This window comes from Lotus japonicus, chromosome 4 (genome assembly GCF_012489685.1).
Source record: "Lotus japonicus ecotype B-129 chromosome 4, LjGifu_v1.2".
Classification (NCBI taxonomy): domain Eukaryota; kingdom Viridiplantae; phylum Streptophyta; class Magnoliopsida; order Fabales; family Fabaceae; genus Lotus; species Lotus japonicus.
The window spans coordinates 16,238,563-16,253,775 of record NC_080044.1 but is presented as its reverse complement, the minus strand read 5'-3'; the positions used below and the strand labels follow the sequence as shown (position 1 = coordinate 16,253,775).

At 35.7% G+C, this 15,213-nt stretch overlaps 2 protein-coding genes and 1 long non-coding RNA gene across 3 annotated transcripts; 2 read left to right on the top strand and 1 right to left on the bottom strand.

The window, feature by feature from the left end:
* The first annotated feature begins 2,261 nt into the window (after window positions 1-2,261).
* Window positions 2,262-3,095, top strand: LOC130712378 (uncharacterized). Its single transcript, XM_057562214.1, has 2 exons — window positions 2,262-2,792; window positions 2,904-3,095. The coding sequence occupies exons 1-2, from the start codon at window positions 2,262-2,264 to the stop codon at window positions 3,093-3,095; spliced, it is 723 nt and encodes a 240-aa protein (XP_057418197.1).
* A 146-nt stretch (window positions 3,096-3,241) lies between these two features.
* LOC130710058 (uncharacterized) lies at window positions 3,242-5,129 on the top strand. Its single transcript, XR_009010276.1, has 2 exons — window positions 3,242-3,469; window positions 4,848-5,129. It is a non-coding gene; the product is annotated as an uncharacterized LOC130710058 (long non-coding RNA).
* A 9,250-nt stretch (window positions 5,130-14,379) lies between these two features.
* LOC130712377 (oxygen-evolving enhancer protein 1, chloroplastic-like) lies at window positions 14,380-14,890 on the bottom strand. The gene has a single exon (XM_057562213.1). It carries the CDS (start codon window positions 14,888-14,890, stop codon window positions 14,528-14,530), a length of 363 nt encoding a protein of 120 aa, XP_057418196.1. The 3' UTR covers window positions 14,380-14,527.
* Window positions 14,891-15,213: the final 323 nt, after the last annotated feature.

Sequence of the window (15,213 nt, the reverse complement as noted above, 5' to 3'; positions counted from 1 at the left end):
CTAGGCTGGAATCCATTAGGCTCTTGTTGGGAGTTGCTTGTCTTTTGAAATTCAGATTATTCCAAATGGATGTCAAAAGTGCTTTTCTGAATGGATATCTGAATGAGGAGGTGTATGTTGAACAGCCAAAGGGATTTATAGATCCACATCATCCTGATCATGTGTACAAACTCAAGAAAGCCTTGTATGGATTAAAACAGGCTCCTAGAGCATGGTATGAACGACTCACAGATTTCCTGGTTAAGAATGGCTATTGCAAAGGAGGAATTGATAAGACATTGTTTGTGAAGAATGAAAGAGGAAAACTCATGATATCTCAGATATATGTTGATGATATTGTTTTTGGTGGGATGTCGAACCCGATGGTGGAACATTTCGTCCAACAGATGAAGTCAGAATTTGAGATGAGTTTAGTTGGTGAGTTAAATTACTTTCTGGGACTTCAGATCAAGCAAATGGAAGACTCCATGTTCATCTCTCAAAGTAAGTATGCCAGAGGTATTGTTAAGAAGTTTGGTCTTGATAAATCTGGGCATAAAAGGACTCTTGCTGCTACTCATATCAAGTTGACAAAAGATAATCAGGGAGAGGATGTTGACCAAAGCTTGTATAGAAGCATGATTGGAAGCCTCTTGTACCTCACTGCTAGTAGACCAGATATTACCTTTGCTGTGGGTGCCTGTGCAAGATATCAAGCTGCACCAAAGACAAGTCATCTCTTACAAGTGAAAAGAATTATCAAATACATAAATGGTACATGTGACTATGGCATTCTTTACACACATGATACAAATTCTTCTCTTGTAGGGTATTGTGATGCAGATTGGGCAGGGAGTGCTGATGATAGGAAGAGTACATCTGGAGGTTGCTTCTTCCTTGGGAACAATCTGATTTCATGGTTCAGTAAGAAGAAAAATTGTGTCTCTCTATCCACAGCTGAAGCAGAATACATTGCAGCGGGGAGTAGTTGCACTCAACTTGTTTGGATGAAGCAAATGTTGAAGAAGTATGAAGTCAAGCAAGATGTCATGACATTGTATTGTGACAATTTAAGTGTCATTAACATTGCAAAGAATCCCATTCAACATAGCGGAACCAAACACATAGATATCAGACATCATTTCATCAGGAAGTTGGTTGAGGACAAAATTGTCACTTTGGAACATGTTCCCACAGAGAAACAATTGGCTGATATTTTTACCAAACCCTTGGATGCTGCTACATTTGATAAATTAAGAGGTAACCTTGGGATTTGTCTCTTCGAAGGAGCATAGCAATTAACGCCCTTTTTCAATCTAACGGCTAGTTTTCTTGTAACTACCATTAACTGCCGTTGTGACATCATTGCTTCCTTCCCACTCAACTGCTATATAATCATCATCAACGACCTCATTCCAATCTCACAACAAACTGCTAATCTTGATCTCACAATCTCCGGTTCTCTTTACTTACAATTCTCTCAATTCTTGTACTTGTTCTTTCTGCATTACCATTTCACCATGTCTACAGGCAAGAAAGAATATGTGAAGGGAAAGATAGAGAGAACTGCTGGTGGTGCTAGGGTTATGGGTTTGCACACAAGTTCTTGCGCTCAATCCAAGAAGAACTCAACTCTATCCAGGAAGCATTACAAGTCTCGTGCAACTCCAATACAAAACCCTGAAGCCCTTGTGTCTGAGGATGTTTCAAACTCTTTTGTTTCTGCAAATGATGAAGATGATGTCGCAACGTCTACACATTCCTCAGATGAGACAATCTCTGATGGTGAAGATTCAGAGGAAGTACCCTTGGCGAGTCTTGTTGCCAGGATACTTAAAAGAAGAAGGGCATCTGTTGGAGAAACCCCTATGAGCCAAAAGAAGAAAGCAAAGCCCACTCCTGTGTCTTCAAAATCAAAACTAGTGGATGTGCAAAGTAAGGGAAAGCAAAAGGTTGTGGAGTCCTCTGGCAAGAAGGTAAAGAAGACTACTGTGAAGAAGAAGAAGGTTTCCAGGGTTGAACTGGTTTCAGATTCGGATGTTGAAGCCGATGTCCTGGACATCACGGCTTCTAAGAGAAAGAAGTTTTCTGGTAAGCGCATTCCCCAGGATATTCCTTCAATTCCACTTGATAATGTTTCTTTTCATGCTGCTGAGAATGCCATCAAATGGAAGTATGTCTTCTAGAGACGTATTGCTAAGGAAAGGGAAATTGGGTCTGATGTTTTGGAATGCAAGGAGATTGTTGCTCTTATCACAAGAGCTGGTTTGAGGAAGACTGTTATGGAGATAAGCAAGTGTTATGATAGGCTAGTGAAGGAGTTCCAAGTCAATTTGTCTGATGATGTTGGCAATCCTGCCAGTCCTGAATTTAGAAAAGTCTATGTGAGGGGTCAGTGTGTGAATTTCTCTCCTGCAATCATAAATAAAGCACTCGAGAGGAGTGTGGTTGAATTTGTTGAAGAAGAACTCTCTCTGGACACCATTGCTGAAGAATTGACTGGAGAAAAGGTGACGAAATGGCCTGCCAAGAAGCTTCTCTCTACTGGATATTTGACTATGAAGTATGCAATTTTGAATAGGATTGGAGTGGTGAATTGGATTCCCTCTAATCATACCTCTGCCGTCTCTGCTATGCTGGCCAAGTTGATCTACCGTATAGGAACTGAGATTCATTTTGATTTTGGCTCTTTTGTATTTACTCAAACCCTGAAGCATGCTGAGACTTGTGCAGTGAAGCTTCCTGTCTCTTTTCCTTCACTTCTGACTGCTATCATACTGAAACAACATCCTCATATTCATGGTGTGAATGATGTGCCCTTTCCCAGAGGAAATCCTATTACCTTGGATCATCGCTTATTCTTGGAACCTCATGTCCTGGACATTGATCTGCCATCCAATAGGACATCTGTGCCTGCTTCTTAGTCAGCTTCTGGAACAAAGAGTGTTCTTTCTGAATTGAAAGATATTTCTAAGGAGTTGCAAGAAACCATCAGGGTTGCTGCTGCAAGAAAGCTTAAGGTGGATGCGTTGATTCAAAGTCTCAAGGAGGAAGCTGGTCAAGAAGGTGAGCCTGCAGCTGCTGCTGAGAAGGAAGGATCTGCAGACAATGTGTAACACCCCGTTTTTAATTCAAATAATGTTGATATTTTATTTTAATTAAGATTATATTGTATGGTGGTTTAATAGGTGATATAATAATACTTTAATGAAATAAAATATTTTTTTGTGATGCTGGGTGTGTTTTATGAAATGGAAGAGAGTTAGGGGGTGGAAGTTAGGATTAAAAATAGAGACAAGGACTAGGAGAGATTTTAGGATTTTTAGTTTAGCCCTTGAGGAATTAGGTTTAGATGGTTTAATAAGGATGGGGAAGCAGCTAAAGAAAAGAAAGAAGAGGACGCGTGAAAGAAGAAGAAAAAGAAAGAAGAGGACGCGTGAAAGAAGAAGGAAGAGGAAAGGAAGAGAACTAGGGTTCATCATCAATCACGGTAATGGTGTGAGCTTTATCCTATAATTGTAGTATGATGATAGGTTGATGTAGAGCCATGCCTAGGAACCCTGAATTCGGAATTTTCGAAATTTGATTTTGAGGTAGAAGTGTTTCTGTCAGTTTTCTGTGCTGGACAGAGAACTTCTTGGTCCGATATCACCCAGTTCTGGCGTTCAAATAAAAATTTGGTAAACTAAGAAATTGTAGGGTTTTTAATCAGCTTTCCAGGCGTATAAAGAACGTAATTTTGGGTTTAGTAATGAGTTCTAGAGATCGTTTTTAGTGACCGATGTACCTGCTGTTTCTGTCAGTTTCTGTGCTGGACAGCGAACTTCGTGGTCTGATATCACCCAGTTCTAAGGTTCAAATGAAAATTTGGTAAACTAAGAAATTGTAGGGTTTTTAATCAGCTTTCTATGCGTGTAAAGAACGTAATTTTTAGTTTAGTAATGAGTCCTGGAGATCGTTTTTAGTGACCGATGTGCCTGCTGTTTTTCAGAAAACGGATTACTGTACTTGTTTTTCAGAAAATTATTACTGTATCTGTTATTTAATTTGGGTACTCTTTTGAATTTTGGGTATATGGATTATGGTGATTTATTTGAATTGGTGAAAATGCATATTTTGAATTCAATAAGATGAATTATTGGAATTGGTTGTTGATGAAGTGAGAATTGTTGTATTGCTGTTTTGCAAATGTGATTATTTGATAACAGGTTGAAGTGTTGTTTGAGCAAATATGACGAGATTTTCATTATGGAAAGTGATGAAGAAATATGCTATATAATGCATGTATAGAGTTGAGATGTTTGCACAAATACACTTTATACAGTCAATAGACATGTCTGCTAGTTACTGCGGTGCTAGAGAGTGTTCCAGAACCCGGTGACAGAGGTATGTCTGCTAGTTACTGCGGAGCTAGAGAATGTCCCTAAACCGGGGTAGTTCTGGAAGTCTGATAGACTTTATTTGGTGGTTAATTGTTCTGTGTGAACGCGATGATACCGCTAAGGTTAACAATTGGTACCACATGCATGTGCATTAGAGTCACACATTGAGTCTCACGTTTTTGAGTGGTCCTATGTGATGGAAGAAATATAAGAACTGTGATAGTTGTTGTTGGTGAATATCTGTGAATGATGTTGTTAGTAAAAGTTTGGATGACGTTTACTTTGTTAAAGATATTTTAGTGTGGAACAAAGTTGCTAAGTAGAACTGTCTTTGGAAATAATGAGTAAGGAAAGTATAATTGTGAAGAGAAAGTTTTTTATAATGTAAACTTCTGTATTGTTCTTTCATTACCTGTTATTATGCTTAATTATATGATGAAGTTCTCACCCTTCTGTTGGAATGATGTTCTATGCGACATCGTACAGGTACATGTGCTAGTGGAGCATCTCATGAGAAGTAGACAGAGAGCTATATACTGTTATTTAGATAGTTATCTAGTAGTATGAGGGTCAATTGCTCTGTATGTAACATTGGGGGACGTGGTTTAATAAATTATTTTGATGAGAGTAATTGACAACTCTTTTTGGTTCTTTCTTTTGTAAACTTGAGTTACATGGAGTTGACGTTTTTTGATGGCCATAATGCCTATACTTCTTTTACTGAATTTTTTTTATTGAAGTATGTCTGGAAGATGATTTTTTGATGATTCTATTTATTTCCGTTGTGCAATGCATAAAAGATGAAGTATGATTATTTTATGAAATATTTCGATCTAAAGTTTGAGAACATGACATATGTTATTGAGGAAATATGTAGTCTTGGAATATTTTTGTAATGCTCTCTTTGAATATGCGTATAATCACTCTGATGTAAGTTTAAAATAAACAAGGGGATTAGAGGGTGTTACACAATGAAGATGAGCACTCTTCTTCTTCTGATGTTTAGTACTTGTCCTAGTAGTTATACTAGTTGACTCTTATTTGGCTGTGCTTTAATTCTTTCCATCTTTGCCAAATCTGTGCTAAAAAGGGGGAGTAGTGTTGTTGTTGTTGTTGTTTTTGTTGGTTGGTTTGTCGTTCTTTCATTTTGCTTTGAAGACTTGGTATTCTGGTTCTGTTCTGTAATAATCATGAAGACTTATTCAAGACCGGTTATGTACTAGTTCTTCAAGTTGTTTCTTCAAGTATTCTACTGGTTCTGTTCAAGCATTATTTGGTGTGTTAGTTTGTGTGTGTGCTGCTATGCATATGGTATTTATACTTCAAGCAGTCTACATGGATTCATCATTTGAGGGGGAGTTCCTCTCTGGTTGGCTACAAAGATGCATTGTTTTGAGGGGGAGTTTTTTTTCCGCTGCTGACTCTATGTGATTTACCCTCTATGGTTGTGAAGTTGTTTTTAGACAAAATTTGACAAAGGGGGAGATTGTTGTTCCTTTGTTGTCATACATTTTGTTAAAAACAACCTGATGTCCTAGCCGATGTTGTGACATCTGCTTGTGTGAAGGCCAGGACATTTGTCCTTACTGGCATGCAATGTGGGTCCCTTTGTTATTAGTTTAGAGGATGTGATTTGTTATTACTTGAGATTCAAGTAACTTATTAAAGGGAGATATACGCGGGTTGTTTATTGTTGGAACAAATCAGTGATTGGAGATTTGTTTCTATTCTTAAGTCGTTAATCACTCATATCATATCTTGGAAGATTCTGTGCTGATATGAGTTGGATTAGATTTGTTCTTCAGCCCAAGAAACCCTAGTGCCGCCTCTGCTGAAGTATAAAAGGACAAAGAACTGAAGCTTGAAGACACGGAGAATTATATTGAAGATTGAGTGTTTTTGAGAGTGTAAGTTGTTCTTTGTCGTTGTTGATTGTGAACAAGTCTTGCTCATTGATTCTATAAAGTAAGACCTTGTTCTGTGTTGCGTTTGAGTGTCAAACAAACTTTGAGTTATTGTTGTTACCAATCACTAAGGCAGTGATTGAGGAAAAGTGAGAGGGGCTCTCATACTTAGGCTGTGGTTCTAAGTAGAAGACCACTGGGTAGACTAGGTTAAGAACAATGAACTTGATGTGTTCATGTGTGTCTGTAACACCTAGATCTTGAGATAGTGGAATTCCTTTTCTTTGGGCGAAAGGTAACCAGACGTAGGTGAAGTTTCACCGAACTGGGTTAACAACTTGCTGTGTCTTGTTCTTTTTTTATTTGTACCTGTGTTTGTGCGTTTTCAGTCATATTGTTCTAATCGATTGTCCCAGCATCGTGCAGGACATCTGTTCTAAGGGATCTAGAATTACAGTGGTGATTGAGAGAGGGAGTGAGTTGAAGGTTCTTATATGGATAAAGTGATTTGCAATGAGTTTTGTGAGTCATTATATAAGAGTTTATCATTAGTTTTTTTTCATAACATTTATGGCTTACGTGTGAGAATTTAATGGACATTGTCACATTAATTAATAATAACCCATAAAGTCGTAGAATTGAATTCAATGAATTGATTGCTCGCATTAATTTTTATTTTGAGTTGAATTGACTAATTACCACATTAATATTTTTTTTAAAGAATTACCACGGCTTAATCGCACTTTTGGTCCCCCACGAAAGCGATATGTGCCATCGGGGTCCCTAAACTTTAAAAATCTCATTCTGCATCCCCAACGTTAACCTCCGTTAACAGTTTTGGTCCCCGGACAGTTTTCCATCCAAAAACTAACGTTTCTAAGGACAAAAATGTAATTAAACCATAACAATAAAATAAATTAAAAAACCCAAAAAACATGATTGTTAGGATAGAAACCTTCATCTGAAAAACCCGGATATTCATTGTCTTCATTCCATTTTTCCATTATCTTCATATAAACGTACTAAATCAAAATAAAATTTATCCTCCCAATAAATAAAAAATCCTCCCACTCTAATCAAAATCACCTTCATCCACTCTTGAACCAAACCTTCTCACCTCATCCACCAAGATTGGGGATTAGGTTTCGGATCAATAAACTCAGAAATCAGCATACATAGAAGCAATAAACCCAGAAATCAGCTTGCCCCAATCAACCTTATAATCTTATAAAACCTAAATCAATCCAGAAATCAGACAAGATTCAGGTTTTCCACTTACGAGAGAGAGAGAGAGAGAGAGAGAGAGAGAGAGAGAGAGATCAGTGGCTTCCAAGGTGATTACTGCAGTGAGGAACAACGACGAAGATGGCTTCAGAAGGTGCGCAGTGGTGGCTTGCAGCGTTGATTCTCTAGAGTGGTGGGTATCAACGTGAACAGGTTCTCTCACAAATTTGACTCTCTTGGAGTCTTTCAATGCTTCTGGGTTCATGTGCTACGGGTCTTTTGGGGAATGCTTTCAGATCTGAAAATTTTGAACCCGGTGTACTCCCTCGCATATGTTGTGGTTGTTGCTGATATGCTGTTTATAGGTGGCTAGTGGATTTGTTGTTTATGGTTTTGCTATGGGCGTTGGGTGAGTATGGAGGATTTTGGATGGAGTGTTTGGGGATACATGGTGGGGTGTGGTATGCTATGTAGCGTTTTCCCCAATTTTGGTTTGCAATGAGTTTAGTTTTTTTAAAAAAGTAGTAGTGTGGGGTGTTAAGATGTGTAATCTGGGTCTGCTATGGGTTTGATTTTTTTTGGATATTTCTCGGATTTTGGGTTTGAAGATAATAGAGGAAGATGATGAAGATGAAGAACAACATTAATGTTTTTGGATTTTTTATTTTTCATCAATCTTTTCAGCTTAATTGCACTTTTGATCCCCTAAACCATTAATTTTTGGATGGAAAACTGCCTAGGGATCAAAACTGTTAACGGAGGTTAACGTTGGGGATGCAGAATGAGATTTTTAGGGACACTGATGGCACATATCGCTTTCATGGGGGACCAAAAGTGTGATTAAGCCAATTACCACATTAATGTGGTAAGGTGTTATTTGGTTTTTAACAAAGTGGTAAAAACAATCTTATCCAAGGTATCACTATAGCTGGTAGTTGTTAGACTAATACATTGCCTCATCCTCAGTGCACTAAGCAGTAGAGGCTGACTAATAAGTTTTTTTCATTCGCATGAGTCGAGAATTGAATCCCCAACTACTTGCTTAAAGAGTGTTGAACCACCACAACATTTCACTTAGTGAATAGATATTAAATATATATAAAACATAAATATATTTTAATGAGTATTAATTTAATTTTGAAAGACATTTATTACTATTTGTTTGTTGCATTTTTTCTGCTTCTTTCAAAGGGTTATTAATGTGACAGTTTTGAAATATTTATGTCCTTCTTTAATATTTCATGTAGTCAAAGTGAGAGGCTGATTCTACTAAAAAATAAATTTTTTAATCTATATATTTCTTTATTTTAGGAGAAAGGTAAATAGAACCATAGGTAATATACATACAACACACGATTGAGCGATTCACTCTTTAATTGATAGCTCTCATCCTTTGAATGAATACTTACTTTTTTCAAATTCTTTATAAAGTTTCAGTATGATTATCGATGAATATGTAAAAGGTTTTGATAGGAATAAACTACTTAACCTAGAAATACTAACGCAATTTTTACCTCAATTGACAACTCTTCCAAGGAACTCCTATGCGATCTTTTGCATATTACTTTACCATTTAACATTTTCATGTAAAAAAATTTAGAAAAACCTTTTTAAGAACTTTTAAATGTCATTATTTGGAACTCACCCACTTCAATAGATTTCGTCGACTTTAGATTGTTTTATTTGTTTTTAGATGAGTCTTCATAGTTAATATTAGGGATTCCACCCAAATTGTCATCTAAGTCAAAATTACATAAAACTTTATACAAAATCCAATAATTCATTAATTTAAAATATAACATAAGCTTAATAGATATTTTAATCATAACAAGTAATATGATTAAAACAGAATACAATTTGAATGAGAATTATATACGCCAAGTATAAACTTGTTATAACTTTTAAATACGAAAAGTATGAAGTAGCAAGAAAGCATATAATTCAAAGTGATGTGAATTTTTTTTTCTATATATACGTGTGTCGAGCATTAACTTATTCAAATATTATATAAACTGGTATTTAGAATGATATTTTTGGGGCAGTTTTATATCAACAACATCTCCAACATGTTCTTGATCATAATGATTTTTTTCTTAATTTCTTTATTTGTCTACCATTGGTCGAGAACTAGTGAAAATTGGTAGAAACTTGAAATTTTGTGCAATATTTTGTATATGTGTGACTTGTTATCGCAATGGCACTATCAATGACAATATGCACATGGTGGTTATCTTATATTGTCACTTATTTTCTTTTTCATTTCCTTCTCTATGTCATCATTCATTGTAATTGTCACTGTCACCTTTGGTTTTTTAGTTGAACTCGATGTTAATGACAAAACCATATGTCGACGATTGTTGGACTCTTATGGAGTTCAAAACTCTGTGTAGTGTATTTTTTAGAAGAGTTATATTTTTGCCAAATTTATTTCAAAAATAAGGGCTTTGAGAATAGATGAGTTGTCATTGGGAGAACTACAAAAGCAAAGGTTGGCTTGGTAAACTTTCCCACCTGGGTCAAAAGAAAAGGCAACTAACACTCGATCAATGGAAGTTGCAATGAAGGTTACCTCTTCTCTTGTCCAGCCCATCCAATTGAATCTAGCATCAAGCAGTACGATAGCACAGTCAGCGCAATACTGAAGCACACATCTCTATCAAGGTAAAAAAATACGTTGAAGTTGAGTTCTAACTATTTAGAGATCTAGAGCAAATTGTTTTTGTGGATGAGTGTATTTTTCTTTCCTTTTTTATTTTCAATTTTCTAATGTTTAAGTAATTTAAATCAAGCGAGCCTATAATATTTTTTATAAGCCAAAAAAATTATTAATAAGGAGCACATGAGTAGTCACAACCAGAACAAAAGTAGGAGTACAAAAATGAAAAAGATGAAATTAGTAGAACAACTCAATTGCTACACAAGGGAGCAAGTGCAAAGGGACTAAGACATAATACACAAGTATCCAAGAAGCAAGGCCACCATTCATAGTAGTCCTGGAAGGCAAACCCTATTTATATGTCAAAAAGCTCACCATATCTTCTCCACCTGTCAAGGTGTCACAACCAACTCCTAGGCTATTATACCAATTCAGTATCAGATTTTAGCTTAAAGACATGCCAGCCTATAATGTATTGTGATTTTGTGGTACTTTATTGTATATCTATCAGTATGAAACTTGATTAATTTGTAAGTGTCACTTTACTTGAGTTTAGTCCTTAATATAAATTATTGAGTGTAAGTGTCATTCAAAAAAAATTATTGACTTTGAAAGGTTGTTATCTATGAGGTAAAACAAAGCTATAGTTCACATCAACACGAATCTAGTATTTAATGACAGAAACAAAAACACTGATATATTACTGGAAAATTGAAAGATTAATCACTAAGTCAAACAGATGAAAGTCCAAGCAGCAAAAAAAAAAAAAAAACAAAATACTGATGGTGATAGGTCATACATAAATGTTTATAAGCACAAATGCATAAATATTAAAGCCCTTAACATTGGCTTCCTGACCCAAACAACAACACCAACACTACAAACGACACAAGGATACGAAACCCTAAAAACCGACATTATTCTAACACATTAGAGAAATTATGCAGAAGGCTCTAATTTGATTTTTTCACCCGCTAATCCATCACCAAGAGCTTCCATTCCATGAGTAGGGTCTTCTTCACTAGAAACCCTTGATGTCCCTGCACCCTCAAAAGGAATGGGAACGACAGTGAGTCCACCACTAACCTTTTTAAGGGCAAAATTTCTCCTTTGAAATTTTGATAAAGTTCTCTTCCTCCTCTGGTCTTTGCTTTCATACTTGTAGTGATCACGGGCATGCGAAGCAAAGTGCTGAGATGTCACAAATTTTTTTTCGCACTGTGGACACGGATATGGTCCATTTTTTATGTGTGGACCACTACGAATCTTACCATCAAAATCTTCATTGATCTGATGACCAGAAACCATGTCCTTCTCAGTACGATCCACAGTTGATTTAGATGAAGGATTCACACCTTCATAAGTGACACCAACCTTGGTTTGGTTATTGTCTCCAATTGTCCTAGGAGTTAATATAACTGGAGTAGAATATTTTTCGATAGCTCGAGCGTAGGCAGCAAAGGAAGCATGGCTAGAGTTGTTTGCAATGGCCATGGTGAAGAAACTTGGCTGGGTGATTGTGGAGATTGAGAGGGGGAGTGAATTGAAGGTTCTTATCTAGAAGAGGTGATTTGCAATGGGTATTGTGAGTCATTATATAGGAGTTTTGGAGCAGTTTTTTTTTCCATAACATTTATGACTGACGTGTGAGAATTAATGGACATTGTCGCATTAATTAATAATAACCCATAAAGTCGTAGAATTGAATTTAATGAATTTATTGCTCGCATTAATTTTTATTTTGGATGGAATTGACTAATTACCACATTGATATTTTTTTTTAAAGAATTACCTGTTTAATATGGTAAGGCGTTATTTGTTTTTTTAACAAAGTGGTAAAACCAATCTTATCCAAGGTATCACTACAACTGGTAGGTGTAAGATTAATACACTGCCTCATCATCAGTGCACTAAGCAGTAGAGGCTGTCTAATGAGCTTTTTTCATTTACATGAGTCGAGAATTGAACCCCCAACTACTTGCTTAAAGAGTTTTGATCCACCACAACATTTCACTTAGTGAAATAGATATTAAATATATATAAAACATAAATATATTTTAAGGAGTATTAATTTAATTTTCAAAGGCATTTATTACCATTTGTTTGTTGCATTTTTTCTAATTTTTTCAAAGGGTTATTAATGTGACAGTTTTGAAATATTTATGTCCTTCTTTAATTTTTCATGTGGTCAAAGTGAGATGCTGATTCAACTAAATAAATAATTTTTTTAATCTATGTATTTCTTTATTTTAGGAGAAAGGTAAATAGAACCATAGGTAATATACATACAACACACGATTGAATAGTAACTTCAGTCCGTGAGTGATACAACCAACCACTTAGATTACTCTACGACAAAAATTGGCAAAATTGTCCTTAATTTTTTTAAATGTTTGTCACATTGGTCTCTCAATTAGTCTGTATAACCAAATGTTTTACGTGGTAATTAATGTTCTTATTATGACGTTCAATCTTGTAACTCCACGAGAGTTACTATATAAAAATCAATAATATATTTTAAATGAGTATTAGATTAATTTTCAAAATCATTTATTACTATTTGTCTGTTGCGTTATCAAAGGGTTATTAATGTGGTAGTTTTGAAGTATTTATGTCCTTTAATTTTCCATGTGGTCAAAGTGAAAGACTGATTCAACTAAATGAATATTTTTGGTAATCTATTTATTTCTTTATTTAAAGAGAAGGGTAAATAGAATCAAAAGTAATATACATACAACGTACACGATTGAATAGTAACTTCAATTAGTGAACGATACAACCAACCACTTAGATTACCCTACAACAAAAACTGGCAAATTTGTGTGTGATTCTTTCAAATGTTAGTCACATTGGTCTCCCAATTAGCTTGTATCACCAAATGTTTCATGTGACCATTAAAGTTCTTTTTATGACGTTCATTCTTGTGACACCAACAAGAGTTACTATTACACTACAAATTTAAAATATATCCTTAAAAATGCCTTTTCAACCTCCGATTATAACATCAACACTTATCATTTAAACTTACAACTATGTCTATGCCTTATTCTACTACATTTACCATTAAACTTAACTCTAGTAAATACCATAAAACATGATCCTAAATCATATTCTCTTATCCACCAATTGCTTTTATGACTTAATAACTTCGGTGCATAGCATATAATTCTCTATCTACATCCATAGACTTGTCCCACATATTTCAACGACGCAATTTTTTATCCAGTAGCTATCATAGATAAAAGAGGAGAGAAAAACCAAGAGACAAAATAGAGGAGTGAGAAGCATTCAACACAATCATGTCAAGGTATAATATTACATGAATAAGCTTTACACACCAGAACCATCAAATCCATCAAATTCATTAATGTAATGCATGATACTTTTCCAAAATCACTATATGTTTTACATGTGATACCCACGACATGTTCAGTAAACGTTGAACATAAATCATCCGTCAAACTCCGAAACATGTCGAGAATAATGATGAGTAAACTTTGAAACCTCTTTACCGACCATGATAGCCACCAGGGGATCTGCAAAATGACTAGGCTCGCGATGAGAACTGAGGGTCTCACCTACCCATTCTCAAAGAACCACGCTCGCCAAGAACAACGACAAATACCCTGAGATTTATCACCTTCATCCAAAGGATGAGGCCTGGTTGGCAGTCCAAACTGTAATTCACTAGCTTTCTGACCTCCACTTACTCACAAAGCTAAGGTAAATGTAAATGATGGATGAATTTCCACAAGAAATATCCCAAACTTCTTTGTAAAACCAAAAACTCAAAAGACTAAGGCATGGGAACTAATTTTAAGAGATGAAATCATTGTCTAGGAAAATCAAAGTTTGTTTGGATTGATTTTTAACATGGCAATAAAAATGGCAGATAAAATTAGAGCATGCAGGCCTTAAGATTATGATGGTAATTGATTAAAATCCCCCAGTTTATGTTCACTTCAGTTCAAAATATATGTTTGATAATTTTTGTGAACCAGAGCTGAGGAGGCAAATGCAACCACATTTGTTTTCTTCTGCTATCAAACCACTAAATGCAGAGCAGGAAGAAAAGAGTAACTTACAGTCTAACACCATATTCAGATCACATAGTTGAGCTACATTCCGGGATTCAATGAAGCATCTCTTTAAATACAAGGGTGACCTATCGAATTCCAGAACAGAAGCTGTAAAACAGACACTCACACACACACCATTAATTTAAACCTTTGACATTTTCATGCATTATAATTGAAAGTCGATAGTATACATTCAAATAAGGATAACACTCTTATGCTTGGACAGTTGTGTCAAAGGTAATTGCAGCAACACTGTGAAGTTACAACAAAATACAAAATAAAGCAGAAGAGAGATAAAGTTGTCTATGAATCAAGCTGAGCATACCAAACTCCCTGGATCTTCACATCCTTTGGAGCTTTCGCTCCCAAATCAGTGTCGGACGGTTGAATGCTCTCGAACACACCAATCACATCACTGGTATCAGGCTTGCTCTGTGTCACGCTCAATGTGATCTTCCCTTTGGATGAAGAAGCACTCTTGTTGTTCTCCTTAGCAAGTTCTTCCTCATCTCCTCTGCCACCAGAAGGCAATGCGTCAACATTGTCATAACCAGTTGAAGCACCTCTTCCCTTTGGGTCCAAGAAGGAAGATCCACGGTATGATGGCACTAGAAACTCCCCACTGAAGCTGTCTGGCTTCCCAGATGCTTCCAAGGAGTATAACATGATTCCTGCTCTCTTTTTTTTCATTTGATGATTATATTTCACAAAAAAAACTCTATTTTTAAATTATCATACTGATACACTAGTCACAGTTCTATTAGACTATAATCCCTCCCATTTCAATGGATACTAAACAATGAACTACTTAGAAATCAGGAGCAGATCCTCCAACAATAATGAAAAAAAAATCAAAATTTGATCTTTACCATATCATCAAACAGAAACTACTCAATTTTGCTTTTAATTAAATGAATCATGCAAACTATGATGGAAAATGGAAGTAAAGAAGAAATAGAAAAAGAGCTGAAGATAAGGTAATATACAGA